This window comes from Heteronotia binoei, chromosome 14, assembly GCF_032191835.1.
Source record: "Heteronotia binoei isolate CCM8104 ecotype False Entrance Well chromosome 14, APGP_CSIRO_Hbin_v1, whole genome shotgun sequence".
NCBI lineage: Eukaryota > Metazoa > Chordata > Lepidosauria > Squamata > Gekkonidae > Heteronotia > Heteronotia binoei.
Window position 1 is genome coordinate 23,450,466 of NC_083236.1, and position 25,205 is coordinate 23,475,670.

General features: G+C 43.1%; 1 protein-coding gene across 1 annotated transcript in view; it reads left to right on the forward strand.

The window, feature by feature from the left end:
• Nucleotides 1-25,205, forward strand: part of LOC132582726 (potassium voltage-gated channel subfamily KQT member 1-like) — a 447,178-nt gene that overhangs the window by 18,883 nt on the left and 403,090 nt on the right. The window contains exons 3-4 of the mRNA XM_060254425.1: nucleotides 8,049-8,139; nucleotides 19,638-19,764. Of these exons, the coding sequence (XP_060110408.1) occupies nucleotides 8,049-8,139; nucleotides 19,638-19,764 (218 nt within the window). The remainder of the gene's footprint in view (nucleotides 1-8,048; nucleotides 8,140-19,637; nucleotides 19,765-25,205) is intronic.

Here is a 25,205-nt window from a genome sequence, read left to right on the forward strand (position 1 = left end):
ATAATTGTGCATACGTCATAATAATTGTGCATACATCTCCCTAAGCCTGCCCCGGTGGGGAAGGTGGGATATAAATCTAATAAACCTAAACCTATCAAAATACTACCAGCTGTTTTTAAAAAAATCACAGCTGTTGTGTTGCGAGATGGGTCTGATGCTGTTAGTTTGTATTTGGTATACTGATTGAGTTTTTCAGGAGGTTTCCCCTCAGCAGTGCCTCCACCACCATATGTTAATATGGTGTACCACTTTGCTAGTGAGTCATCTGGGCTGCGCTAGCCTCCGTCTGATCTCGGCTGAATCTGTCTATTTGATCATCCCGTGCTGTCCTGTACACGGCTGGGGTTCTTTTCCAGTGACTGAGGATTTCAGTAATTGTCAGTTGACATACATAATTCTTCCAAAGAGAGGGTTTTGAATCTGGAATCAGTGAGTTAAGATTTTTAACCGCCTAATGTTAAAAATTGATTACCTTTTTATTTGGGCTGGAGTGAAGTACTTGTCGGCATTCCACCCGAGGCAAAACTGGGTCAAATGAGATTATTCGGGTCATTCACTAATCCGGAAGCACAGTGTTTCCATGCTGTTTGCATGATATGCTGGTAACACACACGCCTTCTGTTTCATGGCTGAAATGCTAACGTAGTGCATTATGTCACTTCAAAAAGTGGTCACTGTGTGGCTAGGCTGTTAGTACACTGGATCCAATTTCAGTGAAAGCTGCTTTGGGTGACAGTGGCAATTTGATGGTTTTAAAGCATTCGATCTGAAATCAAACATATATTCAGGGTTTGTAGTATTGTTTCGTGGCCCCCTTCTTTTTGGCAAGGAGAGGTTTCCAGAGTCAGGCTTTATCAGGATTAATTCATTGTGAAGAAAGGGATCTACTAGATATTTATGCTGTGATCTGTCTTTGCAAATATGTAGGCAAGAACCCAGAGTCTTTTCTAATTTGCAAGACAGCATCAGTTCTGCCTCTTCAAGACAGCAGAAAAAGCCATGAAGTGAAATGCAACTGACCAATAAATGCAATAGCCAAAATGTGTCGCAACAAAATCATCTATGACAGCTTCCTGAATTCTGATAGTGAAGGAACTCTACAAACCTTCCACGGGAGGGGTTTCTACAGCCTTAGCACCACCACCACCAGAGATGCCTATCATATGTTGCCAAACACCATGCTTCCTGCAGCAGGGCTTCTGAGTGTCCCAAACCTTCTGAAATACTGTTAAGGAGGTTTTGTAATATTCCATATTCAGATTGTCTTTGTCCTCATGGCCTGGGTAAAATGGATACCTTATCTCGTAAAGTACCGGAATATTCCTTTTATACTGTTTTTAGGAATCAATGGATTTTGCCTCTTTTACCACATTTATTGTTCAGTAATTTCCAAAAGGATGTTATTCTGTATTTGATACTAGACAGTGATCCAAATATAACCATATTGATTGCTAAATTCTTGTCTATCACATTTTACTTTAGAAACTAATTTAGTACTCTTTCACTCATTGTTCAAGATCTGTTGGCCAGAGGACTCTGAAAAGGAAAGGAAAGAAGTGTTAAATCTATTGGGAGGAGCTGGTGTTTAAAGTATCCGGGACCCAACCCATTTTTGATACTTTAAGGGACAAAATTGGCACTTTGGACGTAGAAATCAGTCGGGAGTTAATATTGCTTTTGCCAAATTGAGTAGTAGTATCTTGTAGGTGGTTAACTTGTGTTTCCAAACTGTCCACTTTATTTTGGACCAGCTATGGTTTTTGAAGATTTTTCAAGGGCAGCCTCATATAGAGGCGCAGGTCATCTGCTAGAACACAAGGGCACCACCTTCCACAAGTCACGCACCTCCCTTCTCACCAGTAGGCTAGCCTCCTCTCCCCCCCCCCCCCCCCCTGCAGGAAGGCAGGGCATTGGAACACTAGGAGAAGTACCAGTGGCTGGTTTGCCTCTGTTAGAGCAACTAATGTTGTTTCAGTTCCAAAAGGTCTGAAGCGAAAATGAAAAGGGTCCTTAGCAATACCAGCTGGAGACCCACTTCCATCAGCTAAGACAAGGATGCTGTTAGTGTTGCATTATATGGGTATATTAGCAGAGTGCTCAAGACTTTCAATGCAGCAGAGCCATCTGGAGCAAGCATACTATAGAAACAAAATTACATAGAGAGCCTTTTATAATTGTGACTTAGGGGTAGGCATGGAACAAGAAAATGGTGGTTTGGTTTGTGGTTTATTGGGTTGCCTGAATCGGTGGTTCATTTTGTTTTGTGTTTCCCCTCCCCACCCTGTTTCTTGAACAATTTGTGGTTCATTGGTTTGTTTGGTTTGGGAAGGCATAGAACGGCCCCTGAGTTAGCTAGAGATGCCAAACTTGGAGTAAACTGTTCAGTGGACTCTCCTCTACCAGCTCTCCAAGTTTGGTGTGAATTGATTTTGGGGGGGCTGAGCTATAGCCCTCCAAAGCAGGTGTCCCAGTAAACTGCTCTCCCAGGAGTATGTCAATCTGGGGGAAGAAAGGGAAGCTGCCCTGCAACTTCTAGTCCATTTTACTCCCAAGAAGCTTGGAAACTGATTAGACACTGCAGCTCCGCTCTTCCCATCCTTCTGTGGGTCTGTTCAGTTTCCAGTGAAACTGACCAGAAGCATAGGGGTCAGGGGAGAATGAAGCTGTGGTGTCTAGTTAGTTTCACTGGAAACTAACCAGAAGTGCAGGCGGATAGGGAGAGCAGAGCTGCCTCTTCTAGTCAGTTTCACTGGAAACTGACCAGAAGCCCAGAAGCTGGGGAATCATGCCAGCACCAGGCTGTCTGGAAAAACCAAGCAAACACAAACCAAATGACATGCCAAGAAAAAAGGTCAGTTTATGTTTGGGTGTGTCGGGATCAGATGGACCAGTTTGAAATGAACCATGAATTGACCATTTTTAGCACGAATCATGATTCATGGTTTTGTTTGTGCCCATCCCTATTGTGAACTAATATGAGTCCTTTTATTTAAGGAACTCCGTTATAGAAAGGATAGAGGAGAGACAGGTTCCTAATCTATCAAACTAGCTAAAATGGATGGAGATACAGGAGTACATCCTGTTCTCATGTTGCTGAACTGGAAGAGTCTGACAAAGTGTGGAGAGTGAGGGTGAAGCTGGAAGGAAGGAAGTTTTCCCTAACACTAGCAATCTACACATCAAAGGGATAGCATCAGAGAGAGAAGGGAAGGATGTTGTAGCTGATCTACCTCACTGACTGTCCTGTAGTCTTCCTCTGAGTTCTGAGGTTAAGAGACAGTGTAAAGTCCTTCACTTTCAACAGTTAGGGTAGATGATATACAGTACCAACAGAATTACTGTCTTGTTTTGGAGAACTAACACTAGCTAAAGCACTCAAAAATATCTGGAGACTGCTGAATAGAAATATTGTGTAATTAATTATATAATATTATTGCTTAATATACACAGCGACTATCATTTTACCATCCTGACTGTCACATCTCAGGCTGATATATATGTTTCAGTCTGTAAAATATGCTTGTGCTGCCTATGCTGTATTTTTATCTTATTGGCTTTGTTTTGATATTGTTTTATTCTTTTGTTGTTGGGTTTTAATTGTTTATTTATGTCTATAATCTGCCCTGAGCCCTCTCATGGGAAAGGGCGGAATATAAATCTACTGAATAAAATAAAATAGAGAATAAGTACATATTTTAACTGAAAAATAGACTGAACATGCAGTTATGTAAGCAACTGAGGTAAAATGTAGTGGGATATCTCTGTACTTGCTTGTTCTTGGGAAATTTCAGTAACATTCCCAGTCCTTTGCAAACTTGACATATTCATACTCATCAAGATTCAGTTAGAATCAGGGCTTTTTTTTTCAGAAAAAGCTCAGGAGGAACTCATTTGCATATTAGGCCACATGCCCTGACATCACCATTGTTTTGCACAGGGTTTTTTAGAAGAAAAGGCCTGGCAGGAACTCATTTGCATGTTAGGCCACACCCCCTGACATCAAGCCAGCTGGAACTGCATTCCTGTGTGTTCCTGCTCAAAAAAAGCCCTGGTTAGAATTGATTTGTAAGTCCACTAGGCAGACCAATACTTTGGATATGAAGTGCTGTGAAATCCATGGATCTGAACTTGGCATAGTCTAGGATTTACTCAGATCTGACCTCCCAAAGCTGCTGTGTGATCTCCAGATTAAAGCCAGTTGACCTTTTTTGCTTGACTTTATAATTGCATGGTTAGTCACACTGTGACAGATTGTCTTTGTGCACTCGGTATTTCTAAAACAGTTAGTTTTAAAAATATTGGTCTATGTGGCACCATAGTTTAATGCAGATATGCTATTCATTTAAAAATAGCAGACCTAGAGTATACTAACAGAGATTTTATGGAGCTCTGCTCAACCCACTATTCAAAAGTGACTGTCTGGGAGTGATCAGATTCCATGTAAAATAAATATTACCCTTTACTTCTAAGAGGAAGCCATGAAAGAGAGAAGAAGAGAAGTTAGGAGTGACTTTAGCGGTGGCTAATTGCTGGTAAGGGTGCTATTTGATTTCCTCAGTAAATGTGCACCTGTTCATGTGTTGTTGTTTGGCACCTACCTATTGTTTTTTTCTTGTTATTTGGCATCCACCTGTGTTCTTTCAGAGTTCACTTAGATTTCTACATCTCTTCATTTAGCAAGCTTACGCTAGTGTGTTTGGACTGATGGTCAGAATATCACTGGTTCCTATTGGGTAGTGTCCATGATGTCACTGGTAATGAATGACATGATCCCATTCCCTCATGCCCGCACCATTTAGACTTAGTTTTAGTTCAAAATATTAGTTTGTAGTATAAAGAGGTGCAGCACACAGTCAACAGAAGTACAGTATCTTTGAAAAACTGACAAATTCGCAGCAGCTCTGTCCCTTCCCCTTCCAAGTGATTCAGTGCTGTTTCACGAAGCAAATTTATTTGGGAGTGGGGATTAAAAGGCTTAGTTTTTCTCCCTGTGGTGGAAAAACTGTCCATCCTTTCCAATGTCTCTTATAGAATGGCACACTTTGCCCTGGCAGCTAAGAAAATTCGGGCTTGAACTGCGCTAAATTGAGACTCCATAACCAGTACACAAAAAAAGTACTAATCTCTTCTAATGAACTTTTAAAACATAGCTTTGTTGTTTGCTGCTTTTTGTTCATGTTTTACTTGTATCTTTTATCTGCTCGACTGTGGTGGTCTTTGGCCACATATAATAAACACTCTTGAAGCTTGAAAAAAATATATCTGTGACTGTTGAGAATATATGATCTGTGATGGTTGTAATTCACTGTAGACTCCTCCCCAAAGCTCTGTCACTCTGGAAGTTGCTAGGCTCAGAGCTTCATATAGGACAGTAGGTGATGTTTCGAGAAAAATAGCTCTCGGCTTGCTGCAAAAACTTAAATTTCCCTTTTACAAACTAGCCTTGCTTTGCTTTCCTGGTCAACGTGTATTCCTCATGGCATTCTGGGGAGAAGAACCAGATTCCACAGTGGCTGTGCTCCTTTGAGCGCCTCTTCTTTATATTTCCTTAAGTGGCCAGTGTTTAGGATGGATCTTATTTATTTATTGGTTGGATTTTTATCCCACATTTCCCTGCAAGCAGGGCTCAGGACGGCTCACAATAATTAAAATACAATTAAAACCACAGATAAAAGCTTCCACAATTATACAATAAATTAGGAATGATCAAAACCAGTTGGCTCGTAAGCATAGGGCATAATGCTTCTATGGGTCTATAAAATGTCCAGAATGGGCAGTGGGCATAGGAATGCCAGTTCCCAGGTGGTGGTGGGAGTTCCCCCAATTCTTAGGGCTCCCCCTTCAATGCCAGCTAGTTGACTGGCAGGGGAAGCCCCTGACAGAGTAGTAGTAGAAGCGCCCACTGGGCCACTTTGGTCAGACCAGTCTCAGTTGCAGCTCTAAGGAAGACACTCACACAGACAGCCGGTTCAACAAACTGTATTGGGGTCAGGCAGATATCAAAGTCAAGAAGCAGTCCAATAGTCATACACTTACATCCAATGGAGCCAGGCAGAAGTACAGATACACAGTCCAATAGAATAGTCAATACACAGTCCACAGTCATCAATTCCAATATCCATCCAACAGTATGCCACGCTATATCCGTCTTTTCCTATCCCACACTGAACAGGTAGCAGGCTACTGCATTTCAAGTCGCCTTAGCCAATCCCATTCCACATTGGTTAAAGGCTTACACCTGATGACACTTTAGCTTTGGAAGGTGGACTCTGTGGGCATTGTACCCTGTTGAAGTCCCTCCTCAGACTCCACCCCCAAAATCTCCAGGTATCTCTCAACCTAGAGCTGGCAGCCCTACTCCTAAACCTGTTGTTTCCCTCAGCTTTCAATAAACATTTTTTAGTAGCTTCAAGTTTTGAATGGGTTATCCACAGCTCCGTGACCACCAACCTGGCCTTTTGAAGATGAAGATGAAGAAAACTTGGCGTTTTCTATAAAACTGTGAAATCTGTTTTCTTATTATGTATGCATGTTGCATGCCACTTAACTTCTGTTAGATTGCATCAGTATAAAGTACACAAACACTTGAAACTAAGGCTGCATCTCGTAGCATGTTAGTCGATTAAAAAAGGTGCCCCAGGTTAATAAAACAGATTTTAAAAAATCGTTTCAAAATTAGTGCTGTATAAAAGAAACCGGCAGCTCCTGTTGTGTTTGAGAGAAAGCAGCTGTCTCATTTAGGTTGGTGTCTTCTGCAACTGGTGCCAGCATCATCTGAGAACAGTTCTTTTCCCAATTATTAGGGTAGATTGATCTGCGGATTGAAAATTGCAATGACGGAATAAGAGCACTTTAAAGATGCCATCAGGGTTTGTAATTTTTAATGTAGTTGATTTTATATATATGTATTTTTTACTGTGATACATTGCCCTGAACCTGGCGCTAGCTGGGATACGGCCATTCATTAAATGTAATTAATAATAATAATAATAATCATATGTGTAGTCTGCTAAAATCTTTTGATTAGCTGGTAGTGCTACTTGAAACTTTATTCTGTGTGGTGTCACTCTACTGTTTTGTGCTCTGTATTGTAAGAACTTGGGAAGGTACCCAGAGGGTGAAGAGAAAGAGACGTAGTGAAAACACAAGGAGCATATGTCTGCTTTTATAAAAACCTTCTAAAAAGTCTTCATTGCCTTGAGTGGCCCCAAGTGCTGTGAGGGGAGATTCATGCCTCCCTCCCACACAACGTTTTGACATTGAAAACAGCTGCTGGGGAGGGGAGATTGTCCCTTCCTCTGGCTCTTGGGCATTGGCACATGGAGTCGGAGGAAGGGACAAACAGTCTCCCCTGTAGTGGATATTGCTGCTGGCCACAATGGGATGGGAAGCATGAAGGCCCTTCTGTCTCCTAGCAGAGTTTGAGTCATGCAGGGTAATGAAGATGTTTTAGAAGGCTTTTAAAGGTTAGTCCCCCTACTATGAGTTGCGTCCCATAATGTACATTTTGACCCTATGTTGCTTGGAAGAAATCAGGCCGCACAGAGAGGTGTTTTTCTCACCTTCACAGTGCAGAGACACCTGCCCGAGGCCTTCTGATATTGACATACCTTGAGCACATTATTCACTGTGCTGCCTCAAACTGATTCGCTTTCTCTCAAAAGATCTTATGGGTAGTCCGCAAACAGCACATTAATGCAGGCATTATTTCATGAATTGGAAAACTGTCCATGTTATTTTGCACGTGGCCTTTGGGCTGAGCAAGCTGATCTATGGAGGCACTTGCTGTTGCTGTTTCATTGAGAGTGCAGTCCCCCACGGAGCAGCTTCCTCCGAGGTCACCGAGATCAGTGGGTGCGACTCTTCTTTATAAGACTGCACTGCAAATCTCCTTTAGTTGTGAAGTCAGCTTTGAATGTGAACAACAATTCAAGAGCAAGTAGAATGCGGATATCCTTTAGTTAGAGTAGGTGAAATATAGTATTGTAGTGAAAAACCTACAATTTTTGGCCATATCATTGAAAACGTGCTCTCTTTTGGTCTTACAGATTTCTTTTGGTGCTGGTTTGTTTAATTTTCAGTGTTCTATCTACTATAGAACATTACTCAGAATTTGCCACCGGGACGCTCTTTTGGATGGTAAGTAACCAGATTTAAAATATTGCATGAAATTCCTATGTGGTGTACCTGTCAGCATTTTGTCATGAAAAACTGAACAAGCCAAATTCCAAATGAAAACTTGTGATATATTCTTAAGCTACAGATATACTTTCTGAGTAAGTATTGAGGGAACTGGGCTGCATGGCTAATGCATGTGGATTCCCCACAGCACATAACTGGGGTAGATGCTTCTAACACATAGAGAATTCAATGACTGCTGGCAATCTGGTGTCCAGATCCAGCCCTGAAGAAATTGTATGTGGCCCTTGGGGGCTCAGACACATTTTCATCAGGGGTGACATCTAGTGTGATTACATTTTCACTCACAAGAAAAGGAAGAAAATGTTTTCAGTTTTAAGAAGCTTTTCATTTTTTGATGTTGTAAATGGCATATGTAATTAATGCCTGTTATAAGTGTGTCACATTTCCATGCAATGGTGCTTCAGGAGGCAGGGGCACCCATTATCCCAAAAAAGAGGGGGAGGGAGGGATATCTGACATGCAGCAATGTTTCTGTGAAACTGCTCATGAGACTCAGAAGTGACATCATCTCATCTGGAATGTCAGGGCAATGGTCTGGTATTAGGGCAAAAGCTCTAAGCTAGAAGCCAAATTTATCTTAAGAGTTTTTGCCCAAATACCAGCGCATCACTTTTGGATCACGTGACAGTGATGTAGACAAGTCACTGAATGTTGGATGGGCCTCCCTGCTGTTCCTGGGAAGTCTCCCCCTCCCCCACCAGTTGCCAGGAGGGACCTGGCAACCCTAGTCCCTTTAGTCCAGCATCCTGTCTCACACAGTGGCCACCCAGTTCCTCTAGATGACCAGCAACAGGGCAGAGAGGCCAAGACCTTCCCCTGATGTTGCCTCCTGGCTCTGGGATTCAGAGGATTAGTGCCACTGAAAGTGGAAGTTCCCCTCGGTCATCATGGCTAGTAGTCACTGACCGACCTGTCCTCCATGAATCTAGTCCAACCCCTTTTTAAAGATGTTTATTCCTGTGGCCATCAGTACAGCCTCTGGCTAGTAGTCACTGACCGACCTGTCCTCCATGAATCTAGTCTAACCCCTTTTTAAAGATGTTTATTCCTGTGGCCATCAGTACAGCCTCTGGCTAGTAGTCACTGACCGACCTGTCCTCCATGAATCTAGTCTAACCCCTTTTTAAAGATGTTTATTCCTGTGGCCATCAGTACAGCCTCTGGCTAGTAGTCACTGACCGACCTGTCCTCCATGAATCTAGTCTAACCCCTTTTTAAAGATGTTTATTCCTGTGGCCATCAGTACAGCCTCTGGCTAGTAGTCACTGACCGACCTGTCCTCCATGAATCTAGTCCAACCCCTTTTTAAAGATGTTTATTCCTGTGGCCATCAGTACAGCCTCTGGCAGCCTCTGTGTAAAGTATTTCCTTTCATCTTATATTTGTGTGTGTGTGTGTCTCTCTGTGTGTGTTTGGTGGGGGTGACAGGGCATACAGTAGTCATGCAGCTTTTCTGGAATCTGCCAGTAATTGGAAATCTGGCTCGCTGCAGGCCATGCACTTATTATCACAAAAAAGAGGGGGAGGAAGGGAGGGAGATCTGACATGCAGCAATGTTGCTGTGTCACTGCCCATGAGACTCAGAAGTGACATCATCTCATTTGGAATGTCAGGGCAGTGGTCTGGTATTAGGGCAAAAGCTCTAAGCTGGTCTGTATACACCAGAACCGGGAAGACTTATTATTACAAGTTGTCAGCTTTAGAGGGTGGTGGTGAAAACTGATTTGTATGTCTGGCTCTAAGTTCCAATAGTTTCACAGATCTACAAATAACAGGTATAATCACTACAGTTATTTAATCCACAAGGTGTAAGGATGTTTAATTTAAATATCCGATATGTCTCCTCACGTAACAAAATTTTCTGCACGTCATCAGAATTCTTGAGGGACTCGGAATATTTATAAATTACCAGAAACTGCATTTTCCCACTAGACTCAGCAAAGTTTGAAACTTTCCTGGATGCATGTGGGTCTTCCATTGGAGGAACAAGTCATTTCCCTAGAGGAAGTCTCTTTAGACTGGAAGAACACTTCAGACTTTACTACACAGAGTGGTGGGATACAAGCCACTATATGTAGGCAAGCAGTCTTTCCAGGTGGGACCTGCAGATCTCCTGGTATTACAACTAATCCCAGATGAAAGAATTCAGTTCCCCTGGAGAAAATGGCTGCTTTGGAGGGTGGGCTCTGCCGCATTGCATTCTGCTGAGGTCTGTCCCCTCCGCAGGCTCCACCCCCCAAATCTCCAGGTGTTTTCAAAACCAGAGCTCAAAGCCCTATTTCCCTAGTACGGTAGTGCAAACCAAATCCAGAACAGATTCTATGATTGTGCCCTGGTGTTGTGGCAGGGGGGAGGGGCGGGGGGGTGGCTGGCAGGGTGCCAGGAGTTGCTTGTACACGAATGTCTGAGGGAAAGCGTGATCCTTTCTTGAAAAGTCAACAGCAGGAGTTGCACTTCGAGGTGTTAAGAGCTTCTGTTTGTTAAATCTCCTCTGTCCTGAACTTTAAAACCTGAGCATCTCACTTCTGACTTCTTGAAAGCTATTAGCAGGTGTAATGAATATTTAAGTGAGGCATACGTTTCCTCATGCATTGCTTTGCCTCTTGGATTCCTGCTGGAGTGGTCAGTGATACCCCATTTGTGTGACAGGTGTGCTGAGAAAACTTCTGCTTTCAAGTATTTGGAGCACTTTTTGAGAGTCTTGCTGTAGTGTAGAGTAATCACAGAAGCTACAAATGCATATAATGCCTAATCAACTGAGAGCTGGTGTGGTATAGTTGTAAGAGTAATAATAAATCATTATCGTATGGCATACCCAGGAAATCTGAAGATTATCTGGTAGCCTTAAGTTCTAGCTCTTTTAACATGGCAAGTTAGACTTATTTTTTTGGGCTCTGAAAGACCTTTGACTGACCCAAGGTCACCCAGCTGGCTTCAGGTGGAGGAGTAGGGAACTGAACCCGGTTTAGAGTCCGCTGCTCTTAATCACTACACCAGGGGTGTCAAACATGCAGCCCAGGGGCCAAATCAGGCCCCTGGAGGGCTCCTATCAGGCCCCTGAGCAACTGGCTTTTGTCTGCTTCCTTCTCCCTTTCTCTTGCTTCCTTCTGCATCTCAGCTTGCTCTGTAGCTCACACAGGAGCTACAGAGCAAAACGTCTATTTTCTCTATTGGTTGAGGCTCCTCCTCCTCCTGGTCCCCTGTGGAAGGAAGGAAAGAGCTAGAGCTTCCTTTGCCCAATTCCATGGATCCCATGGGAGAAATAAAAAGAAAGCACCTTTGAGACCAACAAGTGCTAATGTTTTAAGTTTTGTTTTTAAAAAAATCTTTAGTAGTGTTTGTCTGTATCCCTTAAAAGTTTATATCTCTGCTACCTAATCTTAAATCTTAAATAGGTAAACACATGGCCCGGCCCGACATGGCCTGACCCTGTGCGACAAGGTCTCATTGATGTCAGATCCATCCCTCATTTATGTCAGATCCATCCCTGCATTACAGCACCCTGACTGTATAGTGGTTATAGTGTCAGAACAGGATCTGGGAGACCCAGATTCAAATCTCTGTTCTGCCGTGGAAGCTTATTGGGTGACTTTGGACCAGTCAGACTCAGCCTAACCTACCTTACAGATTGTTCATATTTAGAAAGGCCTCTGCACTACAGAACTGCCAGTCAGTGGGAAACACTAGGTTAGACATAGCATTTAAGCACTGCCTATGCAGCGATCCATAAGTTTAACAAAAAGGCTACATACCAGTCAACCTTTTAGAAAGGTTTGAAATTTTCTTGCTTGAACACACTATGAGGAATTCTTTTGCAGTTGCTAAGCCAGGTCAATCATTTTATGTCATGGTGATATGGCAGGACACCATGAGATAGAAAGACAAAGTATTTTGTGATGTGCACATTGGATAACAGCCCTTTCCAGAGTCCTAGCTGAAACTCTACCGTCATATAGCCTTGACCTGGATAGCCCAGGTTAGCCAGATCTCATCAGATCTTGGAAGCTAAGCAGGGTTGGCCTTGGCTAGTATTTGAAAGGGCAACCACCAAGGCATACCAGGGTCATGACACAGAGGCAGGAAATGGCAAACTACCTCTGAATCGTCTCTTGCCTTAAAAACAAGTCTAGTTCTGGTGCATAATGCTAAAAAAAGAGCTAGAACTTTTGGCTGCTGGACAATCTTAGGATCTTCTGGCTATTGTACACAAAATGTTATACCACAATTAATTACCGTCTTACAATTTGGATTTGTACACTTAGAGGTGGAATTTAAACTATGTTAATAGAATACCTGAAATTTCAACCTTGTATTGCAAATGCACTGCTGTCTCCTATCTACCAGGCACAGAGCCTGTTTTCTGGAAACTCTTGAGGTGATTTTGATTACCATCCCATGTGAGTACCTGCTCCAGAGTTGATGTTCTTCAGCTTTGGTTACATGCTTACATCATTTGTTGTATCTCTAGAAGTTAGAGCTAGTGATGCAACATATCTGGGTATTTTGAAGCTATGAATTTGATTTTCCTAGTCCCTCTCGAAAAAGTAGACATTTTGTGAATAATTAAAATATATGTAGTACTTGCCTTCTGATCAAACTTAAACCCATTTTGCCACATGAACAACATAAAATGATTCATGTATTGTTTAAGTAGTGTATGCAGTTCTATTAATTGGAATGTTTATAGAATATAAAAGTATAAATGGCAGGTTTCTACTCACACAATTACAAATATTCTCTCTCTCTCTCTAGTGCTCCCCAGAATTCCCATTGAATTTTTTTAAAAAATCCCTAGACTTTCATGCTATGCATTTTGAATAAAACTTTATCTTTCAAAGCATCTTTGCACTTTCTAAGAAATGGGGATAATTTTATTTTTCAGTAGTCCCCAAATTTTATATATGTATATGTATGTGTGTATATATATATATACATATACATACATACATATACATATATAAAATTTGGGGACTACTGATATATATTCTGGGTATAAGCTTTCGTGTGCACGCACACTTATTCAGATACAGGCACACGAAAGTTTATACTCAGTGTGGTAGGCCTTGGCCTTGTTTCCTCCTCATCCCCCCCAGTCTAAAACCAGTAATCTGAGGACAGCTCCCTAGAGAGGACAGGAAATACCTCAAGGTTAGAGGAGATCTGCCCAGAATGCTGCAGGAGAGAGAGAGGCAGTTCGTGGTCCAGAACAGCTGTTTATATTATTGAGTTTCAGGTGGGAAGCCAGTCAGTCGTTGGCTGGAGTCAGACAGAGGCAGGAATAGCCCTGTTCTGGGGCCAGAGGGTGGCCATTTTTTGGGGGGGATTCATTTAGGGTTGCCAAGTTCCCAGCTTCCCACAGCGCAAAGTGACATAATCAAAATGGCGACGCCCATGCGTGGCTGCTCTAGGTGTTTCTGGGAAAACGCTATGGTTTTCCTGGACACTCTAGGCATTTGGGAGGTTAAAACTCTATGCACCATAGAGTTTTTACCTCCCAAATGGCTAAAGCGTCTGGGAAAACCATAGTTTTCCCAGAAACGCCTAGAGCAGCCCCGCAGGGGCACCACCATTTTTATGACATCACTACTGGGTGACATCATCGCACCAGCGACATTGGGGGATGTTCCCCCCACCGGCCCAATGTGGGCTGGTGGGTTGGGAACCTCCCGGGCGGGAGAACCCCTGCCCGGACCTGGGGATTGACAGCCCTAGATTCATTTGACCAGCTTACCTCAAGAGTAACTAAGGAAGGTGCCTGCCCTGTCTACCACCTAGATAGGACATGAGTTTAGAGCAGGGAGAGAGATTAAGCATTTTTGTCTATTTTATTTCTTCAATTCACATCTGATACGCCTGTAAATAGTTGCGAGTCTTAAGTAAATCTTTTAACTGATGATGGAGTGAAGTCCCTCTGTACCACATAGTTCCACCAGCTGCTTAGAAATACTAGAAATGGGTCAGGGAATCATTAGGAAGGAGAACAGTGGTGAAGTGGCTATTTGCCAATTCTCCAGGGCAGCTCCAAAGATCCCTGGGAAGCCCCGAGCTGGGTTCCTAGTGACACAACAGAGAGGTTAGGAAGCTGTCCCATCTAATCAGAGCCCAAGACAGGGAGAATGGTGGCAGCAATACTCTGAGGCAGTGCAGTGGAACGGCCCCTTCAGGTCAGAATCCCAGGAGGGGTAGGTGGAGCCGGGGCTTGCCAGCTGTTGCAGGCCTGGTCCGCCGCATCTAGAATTAAACTGTGTTAGTCTTAAACATGCCACTGGACTCAAACTTTGTTCTGCTGCTTCAGACCAACATGGCTATCCACCTGAATCCATTTTAAATGCTGTAGCTGTTGGTAATCTATTATACAAAAATGGTTTTCAGACATCGTTAACCAGCGGGTTAAAAAACCCCCAACTTTTGTTGAAGACCTTCCTGACTGGCAGATTGTTGCCAGTCGGGGATTTGTCTTTGCCTTATGGTAGACCTATCAAGACTTGACTTGAGGCCAGCCCCTTCAAAGGCTCCAGCCCTCTGGAACTCTCATGGCTTTTGAGCAGTTCATGTGGGGAATGCCTGCCTCATTCCAGCTGTGACTCACCTGGTTTCCTCACTCTTTGGCTCAAGGCTGCCTCTCAGCTGATCAGTGAAACAGCATGCTTTGCCTCAAAGGTGGTGCCCCTTTGGTGTGTGGATGCTGAAGGTGAATTCCTGAGTCCCCTCAGAGTCAGGGAGCCCCAGGGATTGCTGGGGTCCTTGACAAACTTCATTGCTTTTTAAATATTTTGTGTCTAAATTTTGTGACCAAATAGAACACTGCTTCCTTCTATCCTTCATACAAGATAGGAAATGTTGCTGACTGTGTTTTGTTGTCATTGCAGTCCTATAATAAATTTAACTGGGGCCTTAATAAGCTTAAACACAGTTTGCTGTTTGATAAAAGGGATCTCATGCTCCAGGGACTGATGCCTCCTATTTGAGATGCCATTTCAAGATAAACTGTGCTAAAGGCTTTTGTTTTCGTCATTTATAATGTCTGGGAAGAATTTTCTGATGGAAATACTGGCTGGGTTGATGCTTGAAAGTTCAAAGTAGCAACTTTATGAAACTTCAGTGGTATATCTAAATGGTGAAAAATGTGTGGAAACACATCGTATATTTATTTATTCTTGTATTTATTCATATCTTGTATTTATTCTGGTTAGATTCCCTTCACCAAACAACTCTTAAACTTAACGACAACAACCCAGTACTGGTGCCCAGTTCTAGGTTTGCTTGCCTGTCGAAACTATCTTTTTTGTTTTGCAAAGTGGCAGGAGAGGGGCTCCTAGCTGAGTGGTAGAATGGATGCAGCAGCTGGGCTTCTTGCAGGTATAATTAAGGAAATCTTATTTCCACAGTTTTAATAGCCTTGTACTGAGTTGTCCCCAGAGGAAGCAAATTGACAGCAAAAAAGCTGGTGGTCACCTGTAAAATCTTTTATGGTCTGGGACCAGGACAGCAAAAGGGTTGCCTTCTTTGGCATGTTCTTGCCTGCCAGTTGAAATCATTTTTAGAGGTCATTCTCCTGTAGGTGTCCCTACCATTTAGTATAAGATGGGTGAGCACCAGAGAAAGGGCCTTTTGGGTTATGGTGCCAAAATAAATCCATCCATCCATTCATTCATTTATTAAATTTCTATCCTGCCCTTCCTGTCAAAATGGGCTCAGGACGGGTTACAATGTAAGGGTTCATACAATAACCATTTCTAAAATCTAAAATTATATCAAATTAAAATCACAGTAAATGCATTAAGATGGCACCATATTACCCTGCATCTGTTCAAAGTTTAGTAAATCAGGTGTGATCAGTGTATTTCCAGGTTGTTAGAGCTAGAGAACCCGGCAATTTCATCAGTTTGAACTAGTGTTCCCAGCCTCCTACTGGGGGTGGGGTTTCTCCAGTTTTGGGCCCCCCAACCTGCTGGCAAGGAGCTGGCCAGCGGGAGGTCCCCATGCCCAAAGAGCTCCGTGGGCACCCAACATGCCTGATGTCATTTCACTGGGCACCTCATACAGGGGATGCTCTAGCATTTGGGTAAACAATCTTTGGCACGATAGAGCAAAGTGTGCATGAGATCTATCCTCTGCCAGCAGCCAGTTGGGACCTGGCAATCCTAGTTTAAGCCAATAGTTGGAACAGGCAGCTTGAGCAGGAGGGGCCAATCGTATTGGACATCTGCTGCCTCAACTAGAGGCCTGGTGAAACAGCTCTGTAATTAGCCCTGCAGGGCCCTGGTCTCTTTGGGGAGCTGATTCCACCAGGTTGGGGCGAAGGCCAAAAAGACTGGCCCTGGTTGAGGCTAGATGGATGGCTTTTGAGCCAGGGAATCACCATCAGACTTTCTTCCCCAGGGAGGTTTGTTGACCTTCAGGTGCTGGCCTACACCATTACAGAGTACCATGATCACCATTTACATTTATATTTATGTTAAATTATATCATAGTGATACAGCACCAAAAATGCAATGGAATGTTTTAATGTTTAAGTGTTTTAAATAATTTTAAATTGTAGTTTTTATTGGTTAAATTGTAAAAATGTATGTTGTTAGCCGCCCTGAGTCCACTTGCGGAGAGGGCGGGATAGAAATTTAAAGTAATTAATTAATAAATTAATAATATGTCAGTTTTATTCTCCTGAGTGTTAGGTTTATGTTTGTCATGACTGTGGTCACATGAAACTGTTATACTGAATCAGACCCTTGGTCCATCAAAGTCAGTATTGTGTACTCAGACTTGTCAGTGGCACTGTAAGGTCTCAGACAGAGGTCTTTCCCATCACCTACTGCCAGATCATTTAACTGGAGATGCCAGGGACTGAACCTGGGACCTTCTGCATGCCAAGCAGATATTCTGCCATTCTACTCATTTTGAGAGTTTTAGCTGTAGTTCTAACTGGGGTTGTTGTTTGATTTCTGATAGAAGAAACGTTTCTTTCTTTTTTTTTTTTGAAGCAGTGTTGGAGAAAAAGCCAAACATTCAATTAAGTAGATAAACAGAAAACTGGAAAGCAGAGAATGTGGAAGAAAGTGCATTTTTTCTTTAGGGACTGAGTATATTTTTGGTGAGGTTAACGGGGCGCAATAGCTTGGTGCAATTTCTTACTTAAATAATTAATTTAACTCCATTTAGATCCTGCCTTTGTCCCCAGTGGGAACCCAAGTTGACTTACTACATTGTTCATCTCTCCTCCATTTTACAACTACCCTGTGAGGTAGGTTAGACTGAAAGAGTACAGCTGGCTCAAGGTCCCCTAGCAAGGTTTCTCAGATCCTACTTAGGCACTCTAAGTACCACACCATGCTGGCTCTTAGTAAAGCTGAATGCTTTTACAAAGGGATATACAGCAAAAGATAAATTCAGACTTACCTGTGTAAAAATCTGTTCAATTGTGATGTTTTTGGTCTTTCTACTAAGTGAGTCATACAGCATCTTCATTGCAGTGGTTTAGGGATATTAACAGATGTGGATGGATATACTGTTTCAGTTTGAAAACCCAATTTTCTTTCTCCTCAGGATAAAACTGCACTTGACTTCCCCCCCCCCCCAACTGTACTTACAAAATTCAATAGTAATGCAACTGTTAAACCAGAGCACAGGTTTTGTATCATTTGGAATAGTATCAGCTGGTGTGCAGTATTAGCGGGACTGAAATGGCATAAAGAGCTATACAAGAAATGAACAAATTGGAATGCCAGTAGTGAAAAGCGGGCAAAAATGAAAAGACTCACAACAGTAGCATGAAAACAAAAGGAAAAGGAGACCAGATTCATATAAGACGAAGAATAGGTTTTTATATCCCACTTTTCTCTATCCTGAGGCTCAAAGAGGCTTACAATCACCTTTCCCTTCCTCTCCCCACAACAGACACCAAGATAGGTGGGGTTGAGAGTTCTGAGAGAACGGGGACTGGCCCAAGGTCACCCAGCAGACTTCAGGTGGAGAAGTGGGGAATCAAACCTGGATCTCCAGATCTGAGTCCTCTGCTCTTAATCATTATACCAAGCCAACTTTATTTAGTGATTTCAATGGTGTAGGCCAGTAGTTTCTGTTCCAGCTCTCACCCCTGAGTCATCTTTCTGGTTCTTCAGTTGTGAGTCTTTGTGGGGAGGAGAGGATATGTTGACAAGCAGTCTCTGTGGCAGGTGTTTGTTTTTGTAGAACAGAGTATCCTTGGGCTATCGTCCTCCATCCCAATCAGAGTTCCTTAGGAAGATTTAGTTCCTTAGGAAGAGGGTGGGGGGGTACAGAGGCAGTTCACCCTATAGAATCTGCAGCATCCTCACCCAATCTTCCCTTTCATTGAAAGGGAAGATTAGATGGGGGTGCTGCAGATTCTATAAACTGACTCCCCGTTAAGTCCCTCCCCTCCACAAATCCCACCCTTTTCAGGCTTCACTCACAAAATCTCCAGGAATTTTGCAGCCTGAAGCTGGCAATTCTGATGCACTCTCTGAGTCTGAATCCTCAGATGGATGGCTAGATAGAAGGACTCTCTCCTATCACAGAATGGATTAGTTTAAAAATAAAGAAATCCTTTCCCTTCTTTAAAGCAGCAAGACTTGTGTGGACTTTATATCAAAGTAGCCCCCCCCCTCTTCCACTAATGCATGGCCATCTCATGTGTCGAGGAGAGGGATGGAGACAGTGCCAGACACCCTAGGGCTGTCCCTGGTGATATGGAGCAGCAGAGCTAAGCAAAGAATCGGTGCAGAAGAAGCAGTGCTTAAATATAAACCACTGGATATCTGCAGAATTGCTTACTTGAATTAAGTATTCATAAAATGAAACGCCTGGTGCTTGTCAGTCATTCCAGAGCTTTGCACTAATTGGTTGGACTGGAAGGCGAGAGTAATGTTAGCTTTTACTCAGCAACTGAATAGAGTCCTTCCTCCAGTTTTTTTCTTATTCCATCACAAAACAAAATAAACAAAAGCTCAAAATTCAGGGAATGGGCCTGGAATCTCTCTGAGGAGGCCCAGTTCTCACAACCCCCAAGTGCTTATGGCTTTGGGCACCTTGGAATTTCAAAGCACTGCCTGTGTTTCCGTAGGTCAAACCCAATGTTAATGATGCTATGGGTCTGCTTGTCTGCCAAGTCCAGTATCCCGCCAGGATGTGATAACATCCTGTGAGATCCTTGGTTTGCTCAGCTGCAGAACGCTCGACGAATGAGGCTTTAGTGTATACACGGGGATTTTTTCAAATATTTTGAAATGGGGGGAAGGGGTGGTATGTGCTTGCAATAAATTGATTCTACGTTCCTATGAAAATGGTGGGAAAGTGCTAGTTCCAGAAATGCACGTTGTTGTGTCGCTTGTATCTTGGAGGCAGAAGTCCATAGACTGTTGAAATCTTGGGAGTTTGCTAAAAGAAAACACGCCTCAAATCTTCTTTTTGAATTTCAGGAAATTGTCTTGGTGGTATTCTTTGGTGCTGAATATGTGGTGAGGCTCTGGTCAGCAGGCTGCAGAAGCAAATACGTTGGTATTAAGGGAAGGATACGTTTTGCTAGGAAGCCTATATCAATAATAGGTAAGATTTTTTTGAAGGCTTCTTCTGTCTTGACATTGAATGTTTGGTCTTTGCACTAATCACAGGGGGAATCTGCTGCTCTGTCATCACGAGTTTGATGAAAGCTGTTTTAATTGGCCCTCTTGGGAGCTGATTTGTAGTTTATCTGTAGTTCACATCTTCCCTTGGGCTTGAATTTTCTTGGTGGCCCTATGCAAGCCTTGATTCTCTCTGTTCTGTATTCTCCATCCTCCCATAGTATAGGCAAGCAACATTGTATACACAGATGCTGTATAAATGCTAAGCCTGTTTTCACACAGGTTGGATAATGCAGTTTCAATGCACTTTAGCACTCACTTGCAACTGGATCTATATTAAAATATGATATCCAAGAGATAGGGTGTTCTTCTGGTTATTATAAAAGCCAAAAGCATAAGCAACTGTAAAGTATTTAATGCAGTTGTGATGGACTGCAAGGCTTTTAGCTAAGCAGCAAGGAATCAAGAGAGCTGCTAGGTCACATGACTAAGAGCTGTGATGTCAGACTGCCTAGAATTCAAAGGAATTTTTTTTAAAAAAGAAGAAGAAGCAGTGAGAGTTAGTTGAGAGGGTCGGTCAGAGCGTTCAGACGTAGAGAGCAGATCTGTGAAGAAGCAGCCAGTTAGAGGGGAAACTGTTGCTAGAGACCAAATTCTGCTGATTACCTCTAGAGAGAGAGGGTAGTTAAATAAAAGGAGCCTCAAACAGGGAAGCTCCTAGGTGTTAAAAGAGTCACACAGACTTCTCAGAGAAAGCTTTTACCCAGTTGAGAAAAGACTAGGCATCTGGAAAGGCTTGCTGAAGGGCTTGGGTAGAGACAAAGACAGTCTCATGGGTCTGGCAAAACTGAGGTAATTCTCATGGTGTGTACAGATTAACTGGAAGTCTGTGTTTGTGTGAATAAAGATCTATTCTGTTTGCTGTTCAAAAGCTGTGGTGCCTGAATTTCTGAGGAGAATTTATGAACTTAAGACATCAAACCCCCTGAAAACAGTGTCAGTCCAAAAACGGTATAAGCTAGTCTGAAGAGTGTATATTTACCAACACATTTTAAAATAAGTTTTGTTTTTATTTTGGCAGTGAGTTACCACAAAGATATTTAGTTTTGTTTCTTACAGCAGCAGTGCAGTTGAAGGAAAGGGGGTGGGAAGAAAGTGGATGTCGCTGTAAAAAGGTAATCAGTCAGAAAATCAAAGACTGACCAACTCTTTAGTCAGGAAATGGTTAACGTCATAGCAGTGATACTCACTCAATGCTCGGGAGCCTCCAGTGGCTCTTTTGAGCAATAATCACTGCTATGTCACCTGCTCCCTAATTCAAGAAAGTGAGCAAGGTCCTTGCCTGGTGGGGCTTGTGGCTGACAGGTGGTTCCCATCCTGAAATAGCCACTGTGGGAGGTTCCTTTTTTAGATGCACACCTTATGCCAGAGGTAGAAGTAAATTTAGCTCTTTTGGTTGATACTAATCGCAAATGTGGCTCTCTGTGAGCCAAAGGCTGATTTAGTGATACATTTGGATGCAGGCTTTAATGGAGCATGTGTAGAATCTGAAAAGTTTGTAGAATCTTTCGGGATCAAGTGCCGTGTTCTACTGGAGAAAGTTTTCCTTCCAGACATTTCGTTCTCAGCTGCGGAGAACATCCTCAGTGGCGTTGCAGCCAGAGCAGGCGCTCAGACCTTCTTGGCTGCTGTGCATTGAGTGGGGCCAGGGCTGCTGGAGAGCTGCTTTTTGTAGGCTGGAGGGGGTGTGATGAAAGGGCAATTGGTTTGTGGATGTGCCCATTGTTCGTGTCACCGAACACAAGAGACACTGTTGCTTGTTTCAGCCAGAAAAATCAGCTGTAGCTGAACATGCACTTCAAGAAGGAGACCACGTCATCCACTTTGAAAGAACTGAAGTCCTTTCTACGGTCTCACATTATCATACCCGCCTGAACAGAGAAGCTATTGAGATTTACAAACACCAGCACAATTTTAACAGAAAGGAAGAAGGCATTTTCATCCACCAATCTTGGTACCCAGCTCTGCAAAACACCCTACAGACTATAAATTGCAGAAAGTCTCAGAACAACCAGCAAATTCCACAGAACAATCAGCACAGTCAACAACCATCTTCCTTATCTTCAAACCCCTTCCAACCTTCCCAGCAATTAACACAGAACAATGGTCACATTCAACAGCCAGTTTCCTTATCACTACCCTTCCAGGAAGCCCCACCAAACAATGGGCACATCCACAAACCAATTGCCCTTTCATCACACCCCCTCCAGCCTACAAATAGCAGCTCTCCAGCAGCCCTGGCCCCACTCAATGCACAGCAGCCAAGAAGGTCTGAGCGCCTGCTCCGGCTGCAACGCCACTGAGGATGTTCTCCGCAGCTGAGAACGAAACGTCTGGAAGGAAAACTTTCTCCAGTAGAACACGGCACTTGATCCCGAAAGATTCTACAAACCCTAATGATGTTACCAGCCGTGAAAACCTGAAATCTTTGATAATCTGAAAAGTATTTGAAATAGAAGTGTTGAAACCAAACATTGTCTATTCAGATTGCATTTATAGGTGAGGTTTGGCCAAAGCTCTTGGGGCTGTGCAGTGGGATTTAATTCCTGTTGACCTCAATGTGATGGACCACATCCCAACACAGGGCCTGCCATTTCCTTGTTTAGCGGGGTATGTATTTGTGTGTGGTTTGATGGAAATAATGACCAAAACCACTCTTGGTATAATATATTTTATTTTATATAAACATAGAAAACAAACATAGAAAATGAACATAGAAAAAGGTAGGATGAGATAGAAATACCACACTGGTTCATTTATACATAAACAATGATATTTTGGCCAACAAAAACATAAAAATCAGTAAGTGAAAGAAGCCATCAATATTATCTAATAAATTGTAGCTGGTAACGTTTTTCTATCTATAAAATTGCTAAGCAGATCTCGCATTATACTTTTGATTTTGGTCTGGACTACATATAAATACATTTACATTCCTAACATTCTTGACAATTCAGGTGTTTCTGATGTTAGGTCATTGTAAGGATAAACATTTTGAACATATGCTACTCAATTCTGTCCCTTAATCCTTTTGGACTTTATCATTTTATTCTTATTTTAGTTTTTAAAGCTTTACAACCTAATTTTAGTCAATATATGAAAAAAAATACATTTCATTTTTCTTGAAATTCATTTTCTGGTCTATTATGCAGGTAGGATGTTAGCTTTGCCATGGTCATATAATCAGTTAGTTTATTTTTCCAATCAATCAATTCTGGGCAGCTTTCCATTTTGACGCAAATAACTACCAAAAACACTCTTACAGCTGGTTGTCACTGTAATTTGGATAGCTGTGGTGCTTTAAGGTATAGCTGCCTTTTTGTCTTGAAATGATGGGATGTAACTAACCAAACATCAGCAGATTTCCTTTCCAAGAAAGCAATGTTACATTACGGCAACGATCATTATACAAGCAGTAGCGCCAGACACTTTGCCATCCTAGAGCACTCATGAGCCACTTCGAAAATGCATTTCAACTGCATAACTAAATCTAAAATTGTTGCACAAACAGTCATTTAGACTCTCATTCTATTGCTAGCACTATGCCTACTCCCTTATGACCCATCCTGACAACTACAGTAATCTTCAGAGGCCCTGCTTTGGATGCCTTGACTTCTGAGATTAGGCAGGTGGCAACTTGGGAGAGGGCTTCTTGGTCATCAGGGCATACTCAAGGGTGGTCGGTGACCCGGGCAGACTTGCCACACCGCACCCCCTCTGCAGCGCCCCCCTTCCCCTCTGCCCCCCCAGCCCCTGCCCTCCCTCCTAGCATGCTCAGAGGAATGACACCAGCTTCCCCCTTACCCACTTTGATGTGGGAATTTCAGTAAAGCGAGAGAGCATGATGATGAGGCTTTGCTTCCCCCCTGGAACTTCCCTTCTGGAACTGGAAGGGAGGGGGGAAGTGAAGCCTCATCGTCATGCACTCTCGCTTTACAGAGATTCCCATGTCAAAGTAGGTAAGGGGGAAGCTGGCATCGCTCCTCTGAGTACAGCTGTGGGGGGGGGGGAGATGGCCTGCCTGCCACCCTCCCCCCATGGTGCTCAGAGGAGTGATGCCAGCCTCCCCCTTACCTGCTTTGAGGCGGAAATTTCAGTAAAGTAAGAGCACATGACAATGAAGCTTTGCTTCCTCCCTCCCTTCTGGTTCCAGAAGGGAGGGGGGAAGCAAAGCTTTGTCATCGAACGCTCTCGCTTTACTGAGATTCCTGCGTCAAAGCCCCCTGGGTTCTTTTCTCCCTCCTTTCCCTCCTGTCCTCACCCTTTGAAGCTCCGAAGCTGCCAAACTTCCCTTCTCTTTCTGTCTTGTCTGCAGCAGGAAGCAAAGCTGCAAAGAGAATGCAGAGTGGATTTTCCATTAAGGTCTTTGTGCCCAGAGACCTTAATGGAAAATCCATTCCATGTTTTCCTTGCAACTATCTGTTCTGCAATGTATTTCAATGGAGTGGAGCTCAGTTTAACTTCCCAGCATTTCTGTGGCCAGCTGAAACTTCCTGGAGTTGTGTCCTTCCAAGTAAAGAGTTGATGCTTTGAGCTAGCTTTGTCTCTGCTCAATGGACCTGAGAACTGGTGCCTAATGAGTACTCTAACCTAGGAACTGACAGCCAAAGGGGGATATTATGCTAGAGAGTTGCTGTAAATCAGAGTAGGCCAGGTGTGTGTATGGGGAGAGAAGCCTGTAGTGCCCAGCCATTTTATGTTTTCCCAGGCAGAGAGCAATTTATATTTTTAGTTTCTGCTGTGATCCTTGTGCTTTTTCTTGAGATTTTATTTTTAAAATTGCATTGCCAAATCCTACTATTCCCTCACCTTTCCATTTTAAACAAAATATTGCAAGAGTTTTGTATTTTAAATTTTTAAAAAATTATTTGTGTCTGCCTGTGTCTTTTATAAAGTTTGTATCTCCACTACCTGGCATTACATTTTATGACACACATGGCCCGGCCCCACAAATTCCCATTTATGTCAGATCCGGCCCTCCTAGTTTGACAGCCCTGCTTTAAATTGTTAGTTGCCTTGGTGGCCTTTCTGAGTGCTGAAAGACAGGATATAAATTTTGTAAATAAATAAAGCAGAAATAGATCGTTAGATACGAGGTTCTCCTTGGGTGATAACAGGTGGGTGTTTAAAGCTGCCCCGGTGATGGGAGGCAGGCAGACCAAAAAAGCACATCCACACATGCACATCAGCCTCCCATCCCTATCCCGCCCCCGGCTTGCTGGGAGCTGGCTCAAAAAGGTGTCTGGAAGACCGGGAAGCATCTGGAGAGCGCCCAGGGAGCTGCAGATGCAGCATGTGAGTGTTCCAGATGCTCCCTGGGTGCCTGCAGCCTGTCCCTCTTCTGAGCACCATCAGAAAGCTCCT